Genomic DNA, 24,204 nt, shown 5'->3' on the forward strand with positions numbered 1-24,204 from the left:
GAGGAGATACACACATGCGCGGCTCATTGTGCACAAACACACATACATGCACACACACACACACGCAGGGAGAGGGCAGAGCCAAGCTGAGTGATTGTAGACAAACAGAAATCTGTCTTCCCTAGCTAAGAGCCCCCAACAACCTCAACGCCAGCGCTGGGAAACCCTCCCAGAGCTCTTACCCTGAGAGACAAACACAAACGCTCACATCTAAGGAAACATGGAGGCTTGATAACGAGCTGAAAAGTCTTGTAATACAGAGAAGAAGTGCGTCTTGCCTGTAGGGTGCCGAGGGTGAGGGACAGACGGCCTAAGAATAGCCGAGGTGAACGGAGACACAGGGGCCCTGGCCCTTATAAGGCCTGTAACGCGAAGCCCCAGAATGCCTCACTGCCAATTCACATTGCCAATATAGACCCCTCTTACTGCAACACATTCTCTCTCTCTCTCTCTCTCTCTCTCTCTCTCTCTCTCTCATGCTCTCATGGTTCATGCTCCAAGCACCTTGTTATCCTCAATCAATCACTTTGGGTTGATATGTCATTTTCAGTTATTTTGTCCCTCTCTCTCTCTCTCTCTCTCTCTCTCTCTCTCTCTCTCTCTCCCTCTCTCTCTCTCTTTATCTTTCCCTCTTGCTTTATCTCTCTCTCTCCCAGTCCTTCAGTGCACAGGAAGGAAGCAACAAATTAGTGAAACACCTCCACGGATTGATCATGTGTGCATGTGTGTGTGTGTGTGTGTGTGTGTGTGTGTGTGTGCAGACAAGTGCATATGCCACTAAAAATCCACATTTTCAAGACGTGCTTTGAAGACGACCTCTTTTCGTCTCTCAGCTCATATCTGGCTGCTTTCTAAGTACCTCAAGGAAATCAATTAAGTGCTTAAGCGTCTCTGTTACAAGGTTAAACTGCTAAACTGAATGCAGAGTGTGTTTTCAAATGTCATTTGATAGGCTGTGGCACATCTTTGGAGACATTATTTTACTCATTTGAACTATTGTGAAGCAGTTGGTAAAAGTCAAACACTCCATTCAGTCACACTGAATTGCAGGCAGCTCATGCATACACACACACACACACACACACACAAACACAAACATATACTCACATAGGCACACACACATTGTTATTACACGTGCTTTCTTGTCCCTCATTCCCTGACAAACCCCCACTCTCTACACACACACACACACACACACACACACACACACACATTGCACCTGTATTTGTGGGGTAATGCAGCATGACCTCACAGAACTTTCCTAGAAAGGTAAAGGAAGCATGGAAAATATTTCTGCACTAATTCCTCCATCTGACTCACTGAAAGAGAGGGAGGTGTGTATGTGTGTGTGTGTGTGTGTGTGTGTGTGTGTGTTGGGGGGGTGTTCAGAGAGACAGAGAGAGAGTAGAAAACATGACTGCAGCTGCTGATTATTTTCATTGTCAGTTAATGTATTTATTATCTGATCAACTCCAAACCCAGAGCCTGACCTCTAATGGTGAACAGTCGGTGCCTGGTTTTTGGTGGCAGGTGATGTCACCACCTGCTGACCATTAGAGGTCAGGCTTAACACAATTTTGAGTTTGGCATTTAATTCCCCTTTAATTTTATATGATATGAATGGAGAACATTTAAACAATCTTAGCACCTTAATGATCCTAGTCAAGCTGGAATCATAAATGACTAAAGCCAATTTCAAGTCAAAATTCTTACTGTAATTGATTGCTGTAATATTCTACTGACCTACTTTAACCAGTGTATTAATGTAATAGGTTTATATTCCACTTGTAATCCACCCCCCATTTCAGCTCAGGATTTTTCTATGTATATACTTGTTTTTATTTATCTTTCTTTTTCAGAGATTTTATTTTGAGAACTGTGTTCTTGTTGGGACAGTTTGACATTTTGGCACGTCACTCCTCCTGATATTGTGTTTTACACAGCATTTGAGAGAATAAATTGACCCCTGGCTGGCGAGGCAGAAGTTGCCCTCATCTCATCTTATTCAGCATCATCATCATCATCATCATCATTGTTCACAAACACCACGTTCATAACAAAATAGAGGTTCAGGCCAGACCCACTATGCTACTAATAAGTTTTATTTTTTACCGATTGCCAACAAGCGTTTCTCAATACAGAAGTCACATTTTCATAACTCTTAACACAGTCCTCTTTACTGAAGCACAGCTCGGCACAGCAGTTCATTTTGCACACCTCACATGCCTCAAAATCAACTCACTCTACCAAAACACTATAGCACAGGTTAATGTTCATTTTGTCACCCATAACAGAATAACTGAAAAAACACCAACTGTCCCAATAGCATTACAGGACATATTAAAATCAAACTGTCTTTGAATTATCTTTGTTGTTGTTGGCGGTGGTGGTGCTGGTGTTTTTAGCATCGTGTCAAAGAAATGAACCAGTAATTCACAAAATAATTATGTATTTCCTTGACTACATCAAGGAAGTACAAAATTATTTTAATTAAAAAGATGCATATATAATATGAAATAAAAAATCCAGTAACAAGAAAGGGTGTGTGCACGCTATGTACACATTATGCATTTCAGGGTTCGAATTCAAGTTACTAAACCCTGTGCTGAGGTTTGGGCCACTTATTCTCATTTCCATCATATTGGATGTCTTCTTTTTCTGTGCACCTTGGAAATAATTCTTTGGAAGATCCATCCCTGGCAGCCTCCACTGCCACCTCTCGCTCTCCTTGACATTTGTCCTCTGTTACCTGCCTTGTTTTGGTCACGGTCCATGTTTGGGGATGTTTGTAGAATGATCCCACAAGCAACTCTCTTTTGGAAAGATGGCACACAAGGTTAAATCAAGGTAAAAACAAAACACCTGGAAAACTCACCAGCTACAATGACCTGTAGCTGTTGTACAGCTACATTTTTAAGATTTTGATTCTCCAACATTCAGTATGCCTGTAATACCTCTGTATAAATGCAACAAATTACTGTAGAATTTCATCGTGTTATATGTTTTGAACTAAAGCTTAAAGTTTGTTATGAGAGTGTGCTGGCATCTGCAAAATGTGCTGTAAATGTACACATAGTTTAATTTGTTAGTTTATTTGTTTGCATGGTGTAGTTTGACAGAGCAGAGAACTCATGAATTTTGAGTTTGAAAAATATGTTTCCTGCATTGAGAAATGTTTGTTAGCATTTGGTAAAAACTGTAATAAACCACTTGTTTCTGCGTTACATGGGACAGAGCAGTGATTCATATGAATGAATCCTTTCTAGCTACCCCTCTTTCTCACCAACACACACTCACTCACCCACCCATGCCCACCTCGAGGCAACTACCGCCACCCTCCTCTAGAGGGGGCCACAATTCTGCAGGGAGGCCTATTGAGGCCAAGCCATACATTATTCTCTGTAATATTTGTCTCCGACACAGATGGGATATGATCTACACTAACGTCATTCTGCTATCTGACATCAAGATGTTCCAGCTGTCATCTGCTGTGCAGGAAGGATCTCTGCCAGAGGTCAATGCATGGAAATTAACCTGATGATTTATTGGGAATGCACGACTAATGCATGGGTCAGCCGGCATTATCATCCAGTACAGTGTGGTAGGCTACTGATGTGGGGATGATGGATTAGGAGGCTCATTATTGAAGGGTCCAAATGCCACAAGAACGTCTGCGTGATATGATGAGCTTCTGAGAGCCGAGTATGGATCTCAAAGGACAGTAAAATGCATTATAGACACAGTATAATGAATTAGAGGGACCGTGAAATGCATTAGAGGATGGTGTAGTGCACTGGAAGACGGGATAATGCAGTGTAAGACAGAATAATGCATTAGAGGACAGTAAAATGCACTGGAGGACAGTACAGTGCATTACGGGACAGGATAATGCATTGGAGGACAGTAAATTAGAGCACAGTGTAATATATTGGAGGACAGTAGAAGGCACTGGAGGATAATGTAATGCATGCGAGTACGGTAGAATGGATTGGAGAGCACTGATACTTTGGACAGTATATTGCATTGCAGGACTGGAGGACAGCAAAATGCATTAAGGATAATCTAATAGAGGGCTGTGTAATGAACTGGATACAGTGTAGTGCATTGGCGTGCAGCACAAAGAAAGTCTTGGACATCATCAAGACCCAACAGAGATGGAGAGCAACCAGTCACGCTGAATTTGAGAACATTTTTATTCAAAAAAATAAATAAAAACAACACGGGTAAACAATTTTATACATCCATGATAAAATCAAAAAGAAACCAACACTTCATTAGAATAAAATTTCAACTTAAATATATTTTTTTCATATATATATTTATATATATATTTTTTCCCATGATGCCAATATTCTAGCCATAGCATTTTTTTTAAATATGTTCATACTGTATGCAATTTTGTACATTCATCAATGTATATGGCGTGACAAACAGGCAACAGTGGGAATGCGCATCAGCCTTTGTTGCCTCTTTCACTAAGACTCAAAGCAGATTGGTTATCATTTTTACCAACATAGAACAAAAAAAAAAAAAAAAAAAAAACACTCGCTAGATCTTTTTCAACATTATAATGATTAATACAATCATAGTCAACGATGCAGCAATCTAAGGAATCTCAAAGGAAACCACAGTGTGCATGGACAACATGGACAAAAAGGAGCGACTCCAAAAGTGACAAGCAAGGGGAAACAGAGTTGTTGGAGTTGGATTTTGAATGTCCTTGGGTTTGCATGTGCATGTTGCATTGCGAGGCCAATTATGGAGCGAGCCATTAACTCGCCTCTCGAATTAGGTTTTGCGATTGGGACCGAAATCCAGCACACGCACACACAGCTTATCGGCGTGGCGCTGTGAGTTTAGGGCAGTGGGCCAGGATCTTATGCAGCCTGCAAAACAAACCTCTCGGCAGTGACCTTTGGACTTATCAAATGAACCCGTGCCCCTGCAAACACAATGCCCACACAAACACACACACACACAGAGCTGGGTGAGAGGTGGCAGAGGTGCTGTGGCGTTATGACATATTTACAGAGTCCTGATCTGTCAACCCAGCTACCTCATGTTCCCTGCAACGGAAAAATCATTGACAAAGAGCTAGAGGGGGGAAAGAGGCTGGCTGTGTCCTCTCTTGTCCTGTCCTGTGTGTAGTATGTGTGTGTGTGTGTGTGTCATGACTAGCTGGGAAAACATTATATAATAACAGTGTTCACATTTGCACATCCTCAAGTGTAGTAGAAAAAAAAAACAGAGCAAGAACACATAGGGTAAAACTTCTTTTCACATTGTGTGTTGACTAAGGCTGATTTGTTCCTCTGCCATTGGCTCCAAGGTCACCACGTTGGAAAATGTATGTAAACACATTCACACTCACACACACACACACACATACACACACTCATGCTTCAACGCTGTACAAAAAAAGACAAAAGACAGCGTGCACCGGCTCTCAGATGCCATGAATAGCAAATAGCATGCTGGTAGAGAAAATTCCCACAGAGGGGACTATGAGGCGCACATACACACAACACAGCACATGCGCGCACACACACACACACTCACACACACACTCACTGAGTTACACCGTTACACACTGTCGTTGCGCTTCTGTGCAGCGACGCAGGGCAGTGGTGTTTCCAGCCTGGCTATCTCCAGGAGCTCCTTAGCAATGCAGCTCGGATTTTTGGTCAGTTTGAGGTTGGCCGCTTGGTTGCCGTGGAAACGTGGCGGACTTTCCAAGAGGGTGGGGCTGGAGATGGAGGTGACAATGATGGAGGACGTCTCTTTGCACGCGGCTTTTGACCCCGGCTCCTCCATCACACACTCCGGCTGCACAGGGAGACAGAGAGAGAGAGGGGGAGATGGTCAGGTACTGCAGCTTAGACTGGACAGCAAGAGAAGGAGAAAGAGACGGAGAGGAAGAGGAGGAGGGCGGGAGAGAGAGAGAGAGAGAGAGAGAGAGAGGGTGGGGTGATCAAGAGAGAGAGAATGTGGGTTTATCAACTGTTGCTCTGATCCAGGTCAATAAGGCTCGCCTCCACTTAACCTGCCAGCAGCAGACATGAAACAGACGGAGCTGATCAAAGGCATTGACCAGTGGGATTGATGAATGGCTTGCCTGCAGTGCAGTTGATTTGCTTGGACTATATCACCTGGTCGGCCCGCTGAGATCAATAGCTCTGCACTGCATCTGTCCTGAACCAGAAGTGGTGGAAGGCACTCTAGTTGCCCTTCTCGATTGGATTTTTTTTTTTTTATTATTATTTTTTAATTCAAGTCTGACACCTGCTTTTACCTGTTTTCTTTCACGTTCCACTTAACAGCAGTGAGTGCAATAACAATCTGGCATTTACCATGAAACAGCAATTCTGGACCTTTTTTTTTTTTTTTTTTTTTTTTTGCAGTGACGGCTTTGTTCCTCATGAGTTAAAAAACCTTGGACTGATGATGGCACGTCAAATCATTTACACCGCAAACTGCTGGGCCAACACAAACAGTGAAATCTCTTTTCGAGCCACACCGAGACTCTTCGGGATTTCCGTTTGAAAGCAGAGCGCCTCAATTCCCTTGATAAATCTGCGTTTTAAATTGAACTTGGGCAATTTTTCTCAACCACTCAAACATTTCAGTCTAGTGGAGCAGTAAGTGAGTCAATACTACTGATGGGCAGTGATGTAGCGGTAGTTGAAGAGGTCCCTATTCTATTAAGTAGACAGGTTTATCACTAAACAGGAAGTGGGAATACTCCTTTGTATATGTAAATGGGTTTTTGGCTGATCAGTGGGAATGCTTTGAAATGCCAGAAGCAGAGGTGGGCATACTCCACCGCATGTGCATTACAGCGAATCTCTGTTAATACTGTTTAACAATGAAAGACTATTGATTCTAACTGCAGTCACTGTATTGATGGCAGAGGCAAAACACAGAAAGAGCTGAGACTGTGAGTGCCTAAAAAATGTTTTGAACGATGATGTAAAAACATGCTTTCTTTAGACAGAAGTCTATGAGCAAGGAATTTTTATGCACCCTCCCGGCGAGTCCTAGCCTGGCCTGCCTACCTATTTATGTACAAGGTGAGACTAACGATGATGGCAGAGCAGCGGGGGATATATGGCACGGACGGCCGGTTGGATTTAATGGAGGAATTAAAGGGATTTAGTATTTCTTCACTATGACTCTGACTTCTAAAACAGAATCTTTGTGTCAGACTCCACATTTCACTGTTTCCATGTTTTTATCTTTCACATTATCCTTCCTGCAGCAACTCCATAAGGCTATGAATTTCACCAGTGGGTTTTCAGTTTATGCAGAAAATAAGGTCTGCGTTTTTCCTCAGTGACATAAATGAAGAACGGACCATTTGGTTAAAAAATGAAACAAGTGTACTGGTTTGTGCAGATTATCATGTACAGACTATCATGGATTTTTGTATTTGGACAGATCTTAAATTCTAACATTTTCAAAAACCCTATAAGAAATCCGTTGGATATCTGGTTGAAGTAAGACCCAGGTTGACCATAATCACCAGAACATTTGATTGGACAAAGCAAGAGAGGTGATTGGTGGGCTCTTACAGTGGCAGGCAGATGGCTGCTTGGCTGCAGGCCGATGTGGGACATGGAGATGCCTTCAGGGTCTGCTAGAGTCTGGACAGAAGGCACACAAACATTACGTGCGTGTTAGAGTTAGTTACACTCACAAAACAAATATTTTGGGAGTTTGGGGCCATTTTGATTCATGCGTCCCCTTCCACACCCCAAAATTTGTTGGATGTTACATAGCCTGTGTCAGACTCGACTCATGGGTGCTTAAAAATGACACTGTAACCTCTGAGTAAAGTTAGGTAGACAGGGATACAGGTGAAAGTTTACATCCTCTGTTTTGAAGCAGATGGCGGTAAACAATTCCTAGAGAATCAGCCACCCACGTCGGCCCAGGCCAACAAAAGTGGTACGGTGGAACATGGGTTGGATGTCATGCAAACTGTGGATTAGGTCTGAAACTCCCAGATTACTGGATTAGACCCTGTTTAATGGAGTCCTCAGTAGCCCTGACCTACATGGTGCTGTGCATGTATATATGTGTGTGTGAGAGAGATTGTGGTGTGTCATCATATGTGTGTGTCTACGTGTATATGTGTCTGTGTGTGTGTCTGTGTGTGTGTGTGTGTGTGTGTGTGTGTGTGTGCATGCACTTTTACTTTCTTGTGTGTCTATGTAAACTAAGTAGATTATTCCAGATTATTCCAGAAAGACGGAAATGCTTCATATATTGGTTGACCCACATGGAAAGACCTACGCTTGCCAGTCACTTACTGATGACCTGACACTGTGGCAGCTGCTGAGTCACTTAAAACATCAGTAACATTCACCAAGAACCAACATGCATACATTTGAAAGTGCTGCTTTGTAAAAAAAAAAATTATTTCAAAGCAACATGTTAAGTGAGTGCTGGGAAAAAATCATGCCTTGCCATAATCTCATATGCTCTAAAACAGTGTTCCTGTGTCCCGAGGAATATAGTATAGTGGCCAGTGATGTAGTGCTAAATAAAAGGTTGGGTAAAGCGTAACCTGCATTTGCTGATTATCAAAAGGCAAAAAATGACCGCAAAGCCCTGCCATATTTTCAGAAAAGTCTTCATTTATGTCTTTCTCCCATCAGAATTAAGTCTGATAAAAAGCTGGGCAAACTATTCTGCAGTTGAAAAGGCGTGTAAACTGAGTTTAGGTGGGTTTACCCTTTACTTCATCCCTCATAGAGGTTAAGATTGATGTAACCCTGCTGGACTGGGATCTGTTCTCAGCAGAAACATCTCCCCTGTGTTTTGCTGCTCTGAGGTCCTCTCAGTTTTCCTGCTGCCTGGGAAAGTAGGGGAGACGTCTGCCCACCCTGCTTCTTGACAAATTGTAATTACTTCTCCTAGATATGAAACTGCAGATATTTAACAAGACTCCAAAGCAACTTGGCAAGTGATGCTGAAACTCCCAGATCACGGAGCCTTCACACTGGACAATCAGCAATGTTTACAGGGCCCCGGGAAATATGACCTCACTAGATTACACGCTGAGGAATCCTGTTCATAAACTTGACGAGCACGGGTTTTAAGAGGGCTTCAAACAACAAGCGCTCTTCGGATTACGTGCCATGGAATACCGTTCATAAACATGACGAGCACCGACTTTAACAGGACTCCAAAAAAAAAAAAAAAAAAAAAAAAAACCATGACCTCACCTCTCGAAGTCAGGAAGAGAGGAGTTGGATTGGTTTTGACAAAATGACAAAACAAAAGCGAAGCCTCCCGACAGAAATATCAAAAACAAAACCAGCGCTTTACATGCGCAAAAATGAATTCAATTCCAACTGACAGTCCAACTCTGACTGACACCAGCTACCTGACACTAAATGTGATGGAGTTGGAAATCTGTTACGTTCTGATTGCGTTAACCTTCTGGTTTACACATACTGTTTAACGTGAGGTAAAAGCATGTTGCCACAAAGCGGCCCGTCATACTCACACTGATCTGTGAGAGGCGACATGTGGACGGGTCGCTGGGGTTTTGCGTGGCGGCTCTCTCAAAAACCTCCAAGTCGCGACCCCTCACCTTTGACCTCTGGCTTGCACGGTGCACCTGTTTGACATCACTGGACAACTGACGACTCACAGGCGTCCGCTCCACCTCCATGTCTGGGAAGCCTGCCTGAGACACACACACACACACACACACACACACACACACACACACACAAAATGACACAAAATCATACATTTGCATGATTCTAAACATTTGCAACAATAATAACAGACATACCATATTAGACATGAGGTACACTCACTGATTCGCTGTCAGACTGGGAGGAGAGGTGGGGCTTGGTGACGCGGGTGCTCTCTGATGATTGGCTGGTGAGGGTCGATCGGCGGGTGGACTGGAAGCTGCTGCTGCTGAAACGGTCTCTACCAGTGACACACAGCAACGCGCCGAGGTAGGGAACATACCTGCTGATAGCTGACCTGAGAGAGAGAGAGAGACAAATCCTCTGATACACTGTTAACAGACCACTGAAGTGGGCGGGGCTTACAAGGAACACCTAGTTCTTTTATTATGGCGAAAATGAAAAGGACTCCTGTTTGCCAATAATGTCCCTTAAAGAGGGACTACACCCTGAACCCAAATCTGGGTGAAGCTTGACCTCTAAGGGTGGAAAGTAGGGTGACCCGTCTTTGCACTGCAAAAAGTCAAAATCTTACCAAGATTATTTGTCTTATTTCAAGTAAAAATGTCTTATTTCTAGTCAAAATATCTCATTACACTTAAAATAAGACATGATCAGCTCAGAAATAACTTGTCTTGAAACAAGAAACAAATTTTGCCAATGGAACAAGCAAATTTTTACTTGTGACACAAGTGAACAAGTAAAAATTTGTTTGTTCCACTGGCAAAATTTGTTTCAAGTGAAAATTGTCTAAAACCAAGTTATTTCTGAGCTGATCATGTCTTATTTTAAGTCTAATGAGATATTTTGACTTGAAATAAGACAAATAATCTTGGTAAGATTTTGACTTTTTGCAGTGTGGTACTGGTGATGTCCCTACATCCAAGGAAAATAGTCAAGTCAGTCAACATTTCAGTTATGAGAATCTTTCTTGACTGACACCCTAAAATAAATCTATGCAGAGGTGAAAAAGTGTGTGTGGGAATTGTGGGAATCCATTGCACGTCTGTGTGTTCTGGGGAGGGGTCCCTCCTCTGTTGCTCCCCTGAGGTTTCTTCCTATTTTTTTCTCCCTGTTAAAGGGCTTTTTTAGGGAGTTGTTCCTCATCCGATGTGAGGCTCTAAGGACAGAGGATGTTGTATTCCTGTAAAGTCCCTTGAGACAAATTTGTACTTTGTGATATTGGGATATATAAATAAAATTGACTTGACTTGACTTGACTTTTTCCTTTGAAATCGGATCCTCAGGAGCTTTGACTCCCTGCACCAAACAAGAGACAGAGCAAGTGGTGTGTGTGTGTCATGAGATGACTGCCACTCAAAAGGAACAACTGACTTTATGCATGCCTTGTTTTTGTGAATTAGACATGCGTTGTGTTATGTGTGTGGTGTTTTTTTGTGTGTTTCACAAGAGGGTGCAGTGGTATGGTTTCACTTCAGTAAACTGTCAAGCCAGTATGTGGCCTGAGGGACAGAGGTATTCTTCTTGTCTGTTTTGAGGATGGTGATTGCGAGCTGGCCTCTGTCAGTTTAACCACCGTTCCTTACAAGAGATGGCAGTGTTGTGACTGCTGTGGGAATCAGGACTGGCACCCTGTATTTGTTAAATCCTGGACTTGGTGCTGCCTGTAGGTCAGTTGGGGCTTTTCTCAGATTAGGTGGGAGTTAAAGGGATTTTGGTTTTGTGGCCATAACTAACTGTGTTATAGGGAGGCTGTTTTGGGCACAGATATAGAGTTGGCTGAGTCTTACACACTGCCTCGATGATGGCACCTCTTCACGCTCCTAGAGACCAGCTCATGACTTTTCATATTTTTATCCATAAAGATACCTGCAGTCTGATCCTCCTGTGTGGCCCTCCCAGTGGTCATCCAGAACTTAAACCTAGGGCTCCTGTTACCATAACAGCTATAGTGTAATGTGAGTGTTGCTTTCTACTCATCTTGCAGGTGATGTCTCCTCCCACAGAGACATCCCAGGCGACTGAAGAACAAGCACTGGACCCACCCACTAACAAACACTGCTATCTATTGCACCAGGCTTCATAGATATTTAGATTTGGGGTTTGGTTACTCTTTACAAATGTTAAATTTTGACATTAGAAAAACCACAGTGCGAATAAATTCATAAATCATTGATTAATTTTCCTAACCACTTATCCTAATTAGAGGGATGGGGTACTGGAGCCTATCCCAGTGCTCATTGAGCAGAAGGTGGGGAAACACCCTGGACTGATCATCAACGCAGACAGACGCATTTTATGGGAGGAAAGTGGAGCTCCTGGTGGAAACAGATAGCTTCACTATCAATTACCATAATGCTAAGTTAGCTGATGCTCACTATTTTTGGATTTTTTAAATTACAACTTCAGTGTGTCAGACAGTGTTTGTCTGTCTGCCCTGCGATGGACTGGTGACCTGTCCAGGGTGTTTCACTGCCTTCGCCCTATGAGCGCTGGGATTGGCTCCAGCACCCCCCCGCGACCCTTGTGAGGATAAGCGGTTTAGAAGATGAATGAATGAATGAACTTAAAACTTACTCCATGCAATGTCATCCAGGGTAATTCAAAAAATATTAAGCAAAGTAGTCAGTATTGGCTTCAGACCTTGTTTGAAGCAGGAACTTCGCAGCCCAAGGCGGTTTCCCATTATTCATGCAAGGCAAGACAAAGCGATGGAGCCGGAAGCTCTGAATCACATCGGTGGTCACTGAACATCCTTAAGAATTTTGGATGCTTTTCAAAATGAATCCCAGAGTATGCACTGAGATCCCACGCCATGCAAACCCATGAGCTGAACCCAAACAGAGCCGCCACTATCAGCTGGTCATAAGACTTCGACCTCAAACCAGCTGCTTCAAAAACCAAGAATAACAAGAAACCTTAAGATACCTCCAATAAAACATGCCTCTGTGGAGGACAAACTCAAACCCAAACCCCAAACTAAACTAAAAGCATATCTGCCCCGAAATGATGAGCACAAATTTGCAAAATATCTTTTCTCTGTAGAACAACAGGTTCTATATGGAAAGCGACCTGCAGTATATTGAGCTGCACAATGAAAAGAGTCAACATTATTTATCCATTAACTATTTACTATTGTTCCAATAAATTTCATTGATGTATTATCTTATTTCAGGACTGTTCCTGCTTTGAAAGTACATTTTCAATACCTTTTTTTTATTTGAATGCCTCTGCTGGAATTGTTTTATCACCACCGGCAAACAGAGTTGGACGTGGGTCATGTTTTTCCCCCGTCCTGTTTGTCTGTTTGCCTGTTTGCCTGTTTGTCTTTTGTCTTGTTTGTTTGTTCATTAACAGGATATGTCCAAAGGTTATGAGTGGATTTGCATGAAACTTTGTGGAAATGTTGGTCATGTGGATAGGATGAACCGATTCAAGTTTCATGCCAAAGGGAATAACTTTGGGTGAATATCCCCTTGTGGAACTGGGATTTTTTTAGATTGCGTGTGTTGGTGGAGATATGTGCCCTCCTGAGTGCTTTCTAGTTTAATTGTGTATTTATTATTTACTCCGTTGTTGGATGAGTAGACCATTTTCACAGCAGCCATCCTGATATTAAATCCCAAGGTAAACACAGGTGTTACTAATGACATTAATTAAGGGAGCCTTTCCAGGGAGCCCGCATGAACCACACTGAGGTCATGGCTTTTTTGTACCTGAATGGAGCACAACCTTAATTAATGTCATTACTAACACCTGCTTTTACCCTGCTAATTAATGTAAAAATGTGAAAAAAAAAAAAAAAAGAAAAAGATTTGTTCTATCCATTTAGCTCAATGTTCAGAGGTGCTTTGGAAATACCGTTCTTATGACATTCATGCTGCACTGAGCTGAAGTGAATAGAGTAGGAGAGAAGAGTGAAATTTTATTGAGAGAGACAGACAAAAGAGAAAGACAGAGATAAGACAGAGAGGGGAGAGGGTGAGAGAGAAAGAAAAAGAATGTATGAGAGAATCAGGCGGAATCAGATAATGCGTTATTAAACTAATAAGAAGCAGCGTTGTATAAGCATTCCATCTGGTACTGATATCCATTTTTATAATGCCATTAAGGTAAATTATACTGAAGTATGTGTGTGTATGTGTGTGTGCATGAGCGTGTTTTCCTTTTACCTGTATTTGGGGTGTGTTATAGCATAGATAATGGGGTTGTGGATAGCGGAGGCTTTGGCGATCACAGCAGGAACAGAATTCATATAGGGAGTCAGCATATCAGCATACCTGAGAGAGAGAGAGGGAGAGAGAGAGAGAGAGAGAGAGAGAGAGAGAGAGAGGGAGGGAGTGGTTGAGGACAGGAAGAAAAATGAGAGAGGGAAATGAGACACAGTTGTGTTATGAAGGCAGACGTGGGTGTGTTCTCGAGCATAAGGTTAGGGTAGGCATGCAGACATGACAGCAGGTACAATCACACCCACATTCATCCTTGGCCTCATTCTTTTTTCTTTTTTTCTTTTTCTCGCGCTGTGCTGGAGGAAAGACTTTTATGTAACATACACCCATCTCATCAGCCTAAATCATGGTGCTGCAACGGAGGAGAGAGAGTCCCTGTTTCCTGTAATTTATACCCTTAAGATTCACATTATTCACCCCAATTTAATGTTGGCCACTGGTGGGAAAAATATGCAAGTAAGCACTCCATCCAGAGAATGCTGCACTCAGAAAAAAAAAAAGAAAAAGAGTCAGAAATCAGTGCTTCCCCCAGTCCACTTTTCCTAGTTTTCTGTTTTTGTGGAGATTTTTGGCCATTGCTTGATTTTAATAGCATTTTCTCACACACACACACACACACACACACACACACATACAAACACACCTACCCAGCGAATGCAGTGAGGGCCACACAGGAGTATGGGGCCCAGGAGATGACGTAGAGCAGGATGACGATGAGCGCAATCTTTGCCATCTTCCATTCACTCTTCATCTTGTGGAACCTTTTCACGGAGTCTCTGTTCCCCTCACAGGTGATCTTTGCTATGGCCCTGCAGAACACACACACACACTATAGTCATAATGTTCCCATATGAATTTGTAATTTAAGCGGGGACATTGTCTCTTGCTGTACCTCAGCATAGAGGCAGGATCGGTGTTCAGGCTGAGGGAAAGATCAATGAAATTGATCAAGAAGACCGCACACAGATTGTTAATCAACATCAGAGTCAACATCCAGGCTCATCACCGCACGATCACACACTCACATCCTCACACACATATCCTGCTTGTGAGTGTGTGCTGCTGTGATAAAGCCATGTACAGTATATCCTCTCGTGTTTGTGTGTGTGTGTGTGTGTGTGTTTGTGTGTGTCTACCAACCGGGTGGTGCGCCTGATGGCTGTGAAGATGCGGCAGTAGCAGAAGATGATGATGGAGAGGGGGATGAAGAAGACGAAGGTGAAGAGCAGCATGGTGTAGGAGCGGACGGACGGCGTGAACGTCATGTAGTCCCAGGAGCACGATGTCAGCAGGCCCTCTGGGACGTACGCACCTGAGCACACACACACACACACACACACACACACACACACACACACACACACACACACAAATTCAATTTATAGTTTCAGCAGTGCTACAAGCTTTGTTCAAACTCACAAAGCTTTATTTTAAGTTCTAGTGGCATGTCATGTTTTCCAGTGTGTGTAAAATGATGCACGAGACAGCTAGATATTTTCTATCTGATGTAAGGATTGCACTCAGTAACAGTATGAAGTATCTTAAATGAAAAGATTCAACCAGCAGATAGAGAATATGTTCATGATGTAGCTGCAAAATATGAAAAAAAAAAAACATTTAGGGGGAAATTTAAGAGAAAATCAGATCTTAAGAGTCAAAATGGGAAACTCCGTGAGTCTGATTGACGTGACGCTTGCAACACACTCGCAGCTATCTTGATAAATTCCACAGATCCGATTTTTAACTCACGATATCTCAAGGCATAGAGAATTTTTAACAAATATTTTCTCCCTCTAACTTATGAAATCTCAAAATTTCACCTCAAACATAATACCTCAGACACTGCTGGTGTGATTTTGATGAAACCTGGAGGGATGACACATGTTGGGCCTCTGGGATTTAAAAAAAAAAAAAAAAAAAAAATCACACTTATTGGCCTCATGGCGAGTGTATAATTAAAGGTCAACACTACAACACCACCAGTTGGGATTTTGATGAAATTTGGATGGATGATGCGTGCATTGTTACTGATCGGGCCAAGGGGCGCCTCAGCTATCCCTGAGCGACGTCATCTTTGCTTGTCCATACAAGAGTCTCCTGTTGGATTTTAAAGGAATACCATGTGCTGTAACAAACTGCTGTTAGAGCGCTGCCCTGTGGTGGTGTTGTGAAAAATCGCACCAGCACAGCACGCGGTTTGCACACACTCTTTAAGGGTAAGTGCAATTGCGAGCATATCGCTGCGTCCGCGGTCCCCTGTGTATCGTCTGTGTTTTCTTTGGAGGGCAAAATGTGAAGAGAGCAGAGAGCTGTCCCACACTTCCGTATCGAAGGAGCTTTGGACAAACACGTTCTCCCTTGTTGCTCGAGACACGGAAGGAAGCCATAAGTCACTTTTATCACGCTTTATACTGCCCTGCTGTGGCAGCGGGGGCTCCACTCCCCTAGAGGATGTTTGGGGGAAAATATTCTAACTACAATTGCAGGATAAATGTTGGAGTGGAAGAATCTGGACCAGGGCCACCACCATATAGAAAAGAATAAAGTTTGTGAAAATGTGAGCCTTATTTCGCCCATAAATTCTGTTGGTGATTGCGCTCATGTTAGTGCTTTTTTGGCACCTCTGCTCCCCACAGGCACACAAAAAAACTCTTATCATATGAAAACAAGGCCTCTGACTGAGAATTTATGCCACAATTAAACTGTCCAAGCGGTTGGCTGGACCAGGCCTGTCTGCTCAATAGAAAACGGTGTTTAGTGCATTCACAAAATTTTAAATATAGTTAAAATAAACATAGACTCCCCCGGCGTTGTGCGTTGCAACAACACACTGCAGCAGGCAGATAAGGCATGCTGATTAAAAAAATATACTTTAAACTTAATGTAATTATTGAAAAAAAAATACATAACAAAATGCTTTCAACATAACGATGGCTGGACTCACCAAGTTATTCATTTGAGGTAAAAAAAAAAAAAAAAAAAGTGTCCTTCACAAAGAAAGAAAGATGAGTTATTCGGGTTTGAATGAACTAATTACTAATCCTGACGGTGAATTTCAAAAGATTCCTAATGCATCACCTACAATAGACAACTGTGTTTCTTTTATGCCTCCGTTGATGTGCTGCACACCGGGAAGCCTACGTGACAAACGTGTCAACTATCCAGCTTTTATGCAGGTCCATGTTCTGCGCCTCGATGTGCTCTGTTTGTAAAGAGACCATTCATTGACAAAATTGATTTGCTAATATTGAGCTGTAACAAGATTTTTTTTTCTTTTACCTGGGACTATATTCACCACATGATCGACTACTTTATATTTTTGTATATATGTATAGATAAGTAGATACAGTCCATTAGGGTTAACTGACAAGCTAAGTGGGCCATGAAGGTGATTTAGCTCAATAAATGGTCTAATTGCTGTGCGACATCCTTCCTATAGAGCCAATAGACTGGCTTCATCTGCAGCATCTTTAAAAGCACTCCCTAAGACTCTCTTTCAGTGCTTTTCTTTAGAAATCTGTCATAAGCCATCTTTATTCTCCCTCTCATGCTTCACTTCAAAATTCTTGCCTTGCTTTTATTTATTTATTTGTTTGTTTTAACTTGATTTAATTGACTTCCTTTTCATTTTTATCTGTTGTTGTTTTTTTTTTGTCCTTTGTAAAGGCCATGTTAGACTGTGACAGAGGTGTAAAGACAGAGGGAAATGTGAGGGGGAAAAAAAACAGAAGCATAGATTTCAGCCCCTGCAGTGTGCATGGACTCACTGGCCAAATTAGTTGAATTCTTCTCCCAGTGACCACCAGAGCATAACCGTCCTCCAGTTGGTCTAAAACGCCACAGTTTGTTGCACTGCCTTGTAAAATGAGCATCTTCACCTCCTTTTATATATCAGTACAAATTGGACGGGGGATGTTTTCACCCCAATCTGTTTGTCAGTTTGTTGGCAGATTTGCATGAAACTTTACAGAAAGACTGGTGATCGGGCAAGGAAGAGCTGATTATTTTTTGGACCAATTAGCCAAAGAGGGAGTGTGGTTTCACACAAAAAGGCACTTTCACGTGCATCCATGCAACATCATTAAACTTTGTACAGGTGGCAAGGAAGACCTGATTAACTTTTCCCACCTTGTCACACGAAAGTTAGTGTGAAAGATATTCTAAGACCATCGAAGATTTGGTGAATATCCATGTGGAGCTGGTATATCTTGGCAGCCACATTGTGTTGGTGGAAGAATTGCAATCTACTCAGTGCTCAGTTGCCTTTGTTTCCATCTCCATGCCAACATGTTATGGTCAGGTCTTTGAATGGATTCAAGGCTTGGTTGCTGAGCTTGTTAGAGCACTTTAATGAAAAATCAAACGTCTTCATATTCCCCCAGCCACCTTCACCTCTCAGCCTTTGTTGTTGGTCTTTGTGCTTTTGTAACCTTTAATTCCAGTTTCTTGAGGTTACAGATGTCCCTTTTGTCTTCATGCGCCCCCAACAGCATGCAATGCAATCATCCAATCAATACAAAGCCACTCTGCATGTATATGTACTATATGTATGCAGTGTTCAAATGTAAGCCAGCATTTAAGACAAGTGGGATTATTTCATTCCACTGACAGATTTCCTTTTTTTACCTTGTTGGAAGAAAAACAAGATTTTTTGCCTTAACGTGAAACCCAATGTATGACGGCATATTGGGGCCACTGAAGGGAGAAAAAGAAATTACAGAGCCAGAGGGGTGGGGTAAGGTTCAGAGAAAAAAAAAAAAAAAAAAACTCTGAGATTACTGTTGTAAATTTACAAGAAAAAAAAAGAGATTAAAGTGGTATATTTATGAGAAAAAAAATCAAAAATTCTGAAATTATAAAGTCACAAATTTTTGAGTTGTGTCTCACACAACTCAGAAATTCTAAGATTAAAGTCATACATTTCTGGAAAAAAAAACACAAATTTATCACAAAATCATGAATTTTCGAATCATAAAACTTGAAAATTGTGAGATTATAAAGTCACAAATTTATGAGAATAAATTGATTTTCTTCTACTATGGTATTTAGTAAGAAGGAATTCATGGCGATTTTATTTTTTTCCTCATAAATGTTTTTTTCTATTTTGACTTTACTGCTGGAAGCCGAGAGCACCTGGGTGTCATTACTGTAAGTGTTGTGTCTGTCTAATCCAGAGGTGGACATTGGTGAAAACAAATCTCTCCCCTCTTGTAACTCTGTCTAATCAAGCTGATCAATAATGAGCGAGTCTCCAGGTCTGTGAGTGCTGCTGTACTCACTCCAGCCGAAGAAGGGCGGCAGGCTCCAGCCCATGGAATAGAGCCAGGCAGCAGCCAAGATGCTGAGGGCTTTCCTGCGAGACATCACCCCCAGAGAGGCCAGCGGCCGGGTGATCACCACGTACCGGTCCACCGCAATCACCATCAGAGTTATCATGCTGCAGATGCCAAACAGCGCCCCGCAGAATGCATACAACTCACAACCTGGAGGGGGAGGAGAGGGGAGGTAAGGCAGGGGGGGAAAGAAGTAGAGAGGAGGGGAGGATAGAGGGGTAAGAAGATATATTTGTCCATGGATTAACTGAGAGGGATTTGACTCCATGGAGAGCTTTTAGGAGATATAATGCACTTTCTGGCAACAATATTAGAGGTCTGCAGCTCTTGGCAACAATAGCTGAAAATAGCTCATTGCATTTCTAAAGTTGTGATGCTGCTATGTCAACAGTTTAGGATATAGCCTGCATAACTGATTTCTGTGCTGTCTTCCGTGACGACTGATCAATTTGGCAAAGGCATATTTGATTTTTTTTTAACAAATGTCAGATTGTTAATTAGTGTAGTGATCCATAAATCTGGACTGATGTATCGATCTAATCATCGATCCAATATCCAGTGATCCAGTATAATCGATACGAAGTGAAAATATGAATCCATATCATCATCGTAGAGATATACCTTTGTTTTGAAATTACCATGACACATCTGTGTTGCCATTTCCGTCCAAGCACAGCGCCGTCCTAAATGTTCACACAGCGTTAGTGCCAAACAGATAATGGCAGCTGCGGCCAGCAGCCAAGAAAAAAAATAATAAAAATGTCTACTTCCTTAAGAATACATCAGCAGTGTGGAAATATTTTGGATTTTAGAGAAATGACAGGTCAACTGACAAATCACATGTCATATGCAAACAATATAAATAAAAAACTCAGATAACATGATGAGGCTGGCCAAGCACCTGAAACAGAAACACAGTGTTGTAATGTACCTGATTGTGTTAAATGGCAGTTTGATATCGTCTCATATAGATCGTAGTCCCCTGAATTGAATCAAAGAAAATTGTATTGTGGTTGACGATGATATCATCAAATATTGTATCACTGTCCAAAAAATCAATATAATACCGTATCATGATGAAACTTGGGAAACTTAGGAAGGCAGCTTACTGGCCAACAGAACCAGATATTTGCTTTAACTGGGATGACTCATCTAAAACTACAACTTGAAGTACAACAAATCTACCTCAGTCCATTCCCTTCTCGCCAACATCATGCCTGAACAGACCCATACACACAGCATGACTAGCGAGCATATTGATCTTTTTAAGCCAGTTTACTCCATAATTGCTGATAGAGTAATCAATTAATTGACTAATCGGCACACTGACAATTAGGCACAACGTACGATGGAGATTTGTGAGGAAAGCTGATGAATGAATATTGCTTTGAGAATAAGTGCTTTTGCATTTCATGCCACTAAAACACCTCTCGGTTGATTTGAGAGGGAGGGAGAGGGTTGACAAGCAAAGAAAGAAGAGATGTGAGGAAAAAGAAGAAAAGGGAGGGAGGAAGAGAGAGAGAGAGAGAGAGAGAGAGAAGAAAGCCAGCTAGGGGAGATGCAAAAAAGGGAACAAGAGAGGCAGAAGGAGGGGAAGAGAAGGTAGAGAATAGGCAGGGGAGAAGGACCGAGAGGGAGGGAGGAGGAGGAGAGTAGAGAAGAGTTGTGGCATCAGGGGAGGTGGGAGCAAGATGAATGAGACAGGATGAGAGAAAGCAAAGAGGGTTGAAGGAAGAGAGGGTGGGCAAGGCTGTAGAGCGAGAGGGTAGGAGGGAAAGAGAAAGCGAAACAAGAGTGGAATACATAAACAGCGGCATACTATTTTAGCGTTTAAATTATTAATCCTCACCAACACCCTGTAATACACCTACGACATACTGACAGACTGCTCCTCTCAGCTGTGGGATTATCACAGGACGGTGCGGAGGAAACCAAAGCTGTGTTTAATTTCTATCACGTGGCACTGACACCATGACAGAGACCCAAGTTTCTGGGGTTGCGGACGCCACACTTTCCTGGCGAGTAAGACGTCTCTACAGATTGACCAACACGATGCTGGCAGGGAAAGTGGGGCCGCTGGGAATAATCGACTCTGAAGTGGTGCAGCAATGTGTTAGCATTTCATCAAGTGCTGACTGCTGGTTTATGCCTCTCTTTGGTAGCCGGCTGTTCCCCACAGAGACTCCCCACAGAGATCATTACCCTCGGCGTATCCATAATGTATGAGGACGTCTGATAAACAGACATGCATGCGCTCACACAGATACACATGCAGGCACGCACACAACCGTAAAACACACACAAACACTCAATCACGCACTTTTTCTTGGCTTCTGTTTCTCACCTCAGGCCTCGAGTATGTGATTACCATTAACCTGTCACACACCGCATAATCACAAAGCCACGCCTTCACATCCCAGCATGCGCTAAAATCTGAACGGTGCGTGGAGACAATGAAACATGCATCACAAAAAAGCCTGTGCGTGTCTTCCTTCCTGCCAGTGTTTGGGAGTCCAACAGCTTTTTTTGTTAAGTTGACGTTAACAAAAATCCTGAGGCTGGCCTCGAAGTGCAGGATGTCCCACGGAAAGGGGGCATTGTTTGTCAAAATACTAAGTCATTTGCTTTAACAGGTGAGGAGGGCACCAGAGTGTTACTGGCTCAAGACAATAAACACACACACCCTTTCAAAAATTCAATCATGAGCTTTCATCCAGTTTGTGCACACACACTCAGCAACCTGCTAGTTAAAAGTGGAAGAGGTGGTCTAATAAGGCACTCCAATGAGCTTTGTGGAGCAAGTCCTCTCAGGTAGCATTGATCAAAGATCAGATTTGAGTGGGTGTCCCGGGCTCAAGTGACAGCAGGGCAGCAGACTGATAAGCACTACAGTTAGGAAGTGTGTGTGTGGCAGTGTGTAAAGTCTTTAACTTCTATGAATTTTCAACTCTGCAAAAGTGGGATGTAAAAAAAAAAAAAAAAAGAGGTTGCATGACACACGTTCGCTTACAGATGGTTACTGTCATCTGTTTTCCTCTCCTTCCAACTCTCCATCTTTCTCCGTGTATGAAAATGGTTTGGAAGGACTCCAGAAAAAGGAATTTTCTAAGGAGTTAGGGGGTGGGGGGGTCGTCGGCGAGGGGGGTTGAGCTCCAGATCTGATCATGATTGGCTGTCCTCGCCAAGGTCAAGAGAACAGCTCCTGCAGGCCTGCAGAAAGTACGGCTGTCAATGTTTGATCAGTGAAGTGTGGAACCACTTTACTGTCTCTGTGTCGGCTCCCATCAGGTTGCACACTGACATGTAATGTAGTTCACACGCGCACACACACGCACGCACGCATGCATGCACTCACACACACACACACACACACATACACTGACACGCTCATGTAAAACACACTCTACATAGTGGTTTACACTTTGTGATCAATGGACTTTAGACACTGCAGAGCGAGGCTTTGGTTTCACAGCTGCATGCAGGATGATGGTGGTGCATGTCTCTTGTGTGTGTGTGTGTGTGTGTGTGTGTGTGATAATTAGCATGAGCAAAGCAAGGCCTCTCATGGTTACTGCCTCAAACCCACAAACACACACACACACGCTTGCACACATTAATGGTGCGTGCATCTGATAATGGAATCTCTGATGTATCTGTGTGTGTGTGTGTGTGTGTGTGTGTGTGTGTGTGTGTGTGTGTACGGAATGTTAATTGAATTGTAGGTCACAACTGAGAAGGAGAAGGAAGGTGTGCTTATGTAATTGCTCAGCGTGTGTGTTTGTGCGAGTGGCTGTTCATGCGTAGGCACACTCGCTTGTGTACAGGAATGTGTCGTACATTCATACCCCTGTAGTTATTGTATATGGGCACCTAATGTGTGTGTGTGTGTGTGTGTGTCTAATGATTTATGGTTTATTTTACTGCAGTTTTTTTAAACATATCTAAAAAATATATCACCGTCACGTTAATGGTGATACCTTGATATAATTACTGTGAGACCACGGTCCAGATGTTTGGTAACGTCTACGGCATGCCAGTGGCATTGTTAGCTAGTTTCTCAAAAATTACACACACACTCCCATAAAGGCTGCTGCTTCCAGTTACAGACAGAATGTTATTATCCTACCATATGTTATGTTGCCCTGCTTGCCTTCCCTGGCTTTGATTTTGTTCACTTTGCTGAGGAGGATAAAAATGCTACGAGTGGTTTTTCCATCTTTTTCCAATCCTTACACCATCTGCCACTGTGAGAAACTCTGCAGCTCTAACAGCACCCTCCTCCCGTTTTGTGCCATAAAGCAATCAAGCAGATTTCCTTTAAAATCCACACACAATGTGATGCTCTGTTTTAGGACAACTATGCAAAAGTCTTACTGTAACATCAACTTGATTTTGATGATTGCACATGGAGTAGAGTGGTCATTGAACTGTGTGGCATGATCATCTGGCTGGTGCAGAGTAAAATGGCGATTGTGGTGAGTTGCTACAGTGACAACCCATGTCAGCAGGGTGACAAAGGGAGTCACATTAGCTTGAGAACTGAAAGGACACTGTTGTACTGTGGCTGTTCACTAAAAGCAGTAATCAAAGATAATAGTTACCACCAGTTGGTCCAACAAGCCTCCATGCTCCTCCCTGCACTGCTCGTTTAGTCGCCGCTGCCAAACCTCTCACCTCAGTGAGTCGATGACTTGCCTCAACTATCGATTGATAGGGAGGTTAGTTCAATACAGCGGCCATGGCTCTTTGCAAAATAGCAGCCACTCCAATCATCCTGTTACGCTGGTTTGAATGGGAAAGTCCATTCTCTGCACCATTCAGATTCTAAGTGCATGCAACATCTTTAACTTAAGATAAGATAAGATAAGATATTCCTTTATTAGTCCCACGGTGGGGAAATTTCCCGCATCACAGCAGCAAAGTGGATAGCAAGATACGAAGCACAATTTACACAATAAAGCAATATAAACA

The 24,204-nt window shown here is 42.6% G+C and overlaps 1 protein-coding gene across 1 annotated transcript in view; it reads right to left on the reverse strand.

Moving 5' to 3' along the window:
- Positions 1–4,507: 4,507 nt before the first annotated feature.
- Positions 4,508–24,204, reverse strand: part of LOC115378417 (melanopsin-like) — a 31,457-nt gene continuing 11,760 nt past the window's right edge. Inside the window, exons 4-11 of the mRNA XM_030078676.1 lie at positions 19,180–19,383; positions 15,041–15,212; positions 14,548–14,709; positions 13,844–13,951; positions 9,834–10,008; positions 9,515–9,697; positions 7,572–7,643; positions 4,508–5,826 (exon numbers count right to left, since the gene is read on the reverse strand). Of these exons, the coding sequence (XP_029934536.1) occupies positions 5,584–5,826; positions 7,572–7,643; positions 9,515–9,697; positions 9,834–10,008; positions 13,844–13,951; positions 14,548–14,709; positions 15,041–15,212; positions 19,180–19,383 (1,319 nt within the window). The 3' untranslated portion in view covers positions 4,508–5,583. The remainder of the gene's footprint in view (positions 5,827–7,571; positions 7,644–9,514; positions 9,698–9,833; positions 10,009–13,843; positions 13,952–14,547; positions 14,710–15,040; positions 15,213–19,179; positions 19,384–24,204) is intronic.

This window comes from Myripristis murdjan, chromosome 19 (genome assembly GCF_902150065.1).
Source record: "Myripristis murdjan chromosome 19, fMyrMur1.1, whole genome shotgun sequence".
NCBI lineage: Eukaryota > Metazoa > Chordata > Actinopteri > Holocentriformes > Holocentridae > Myripristis > Myripristis murdjan.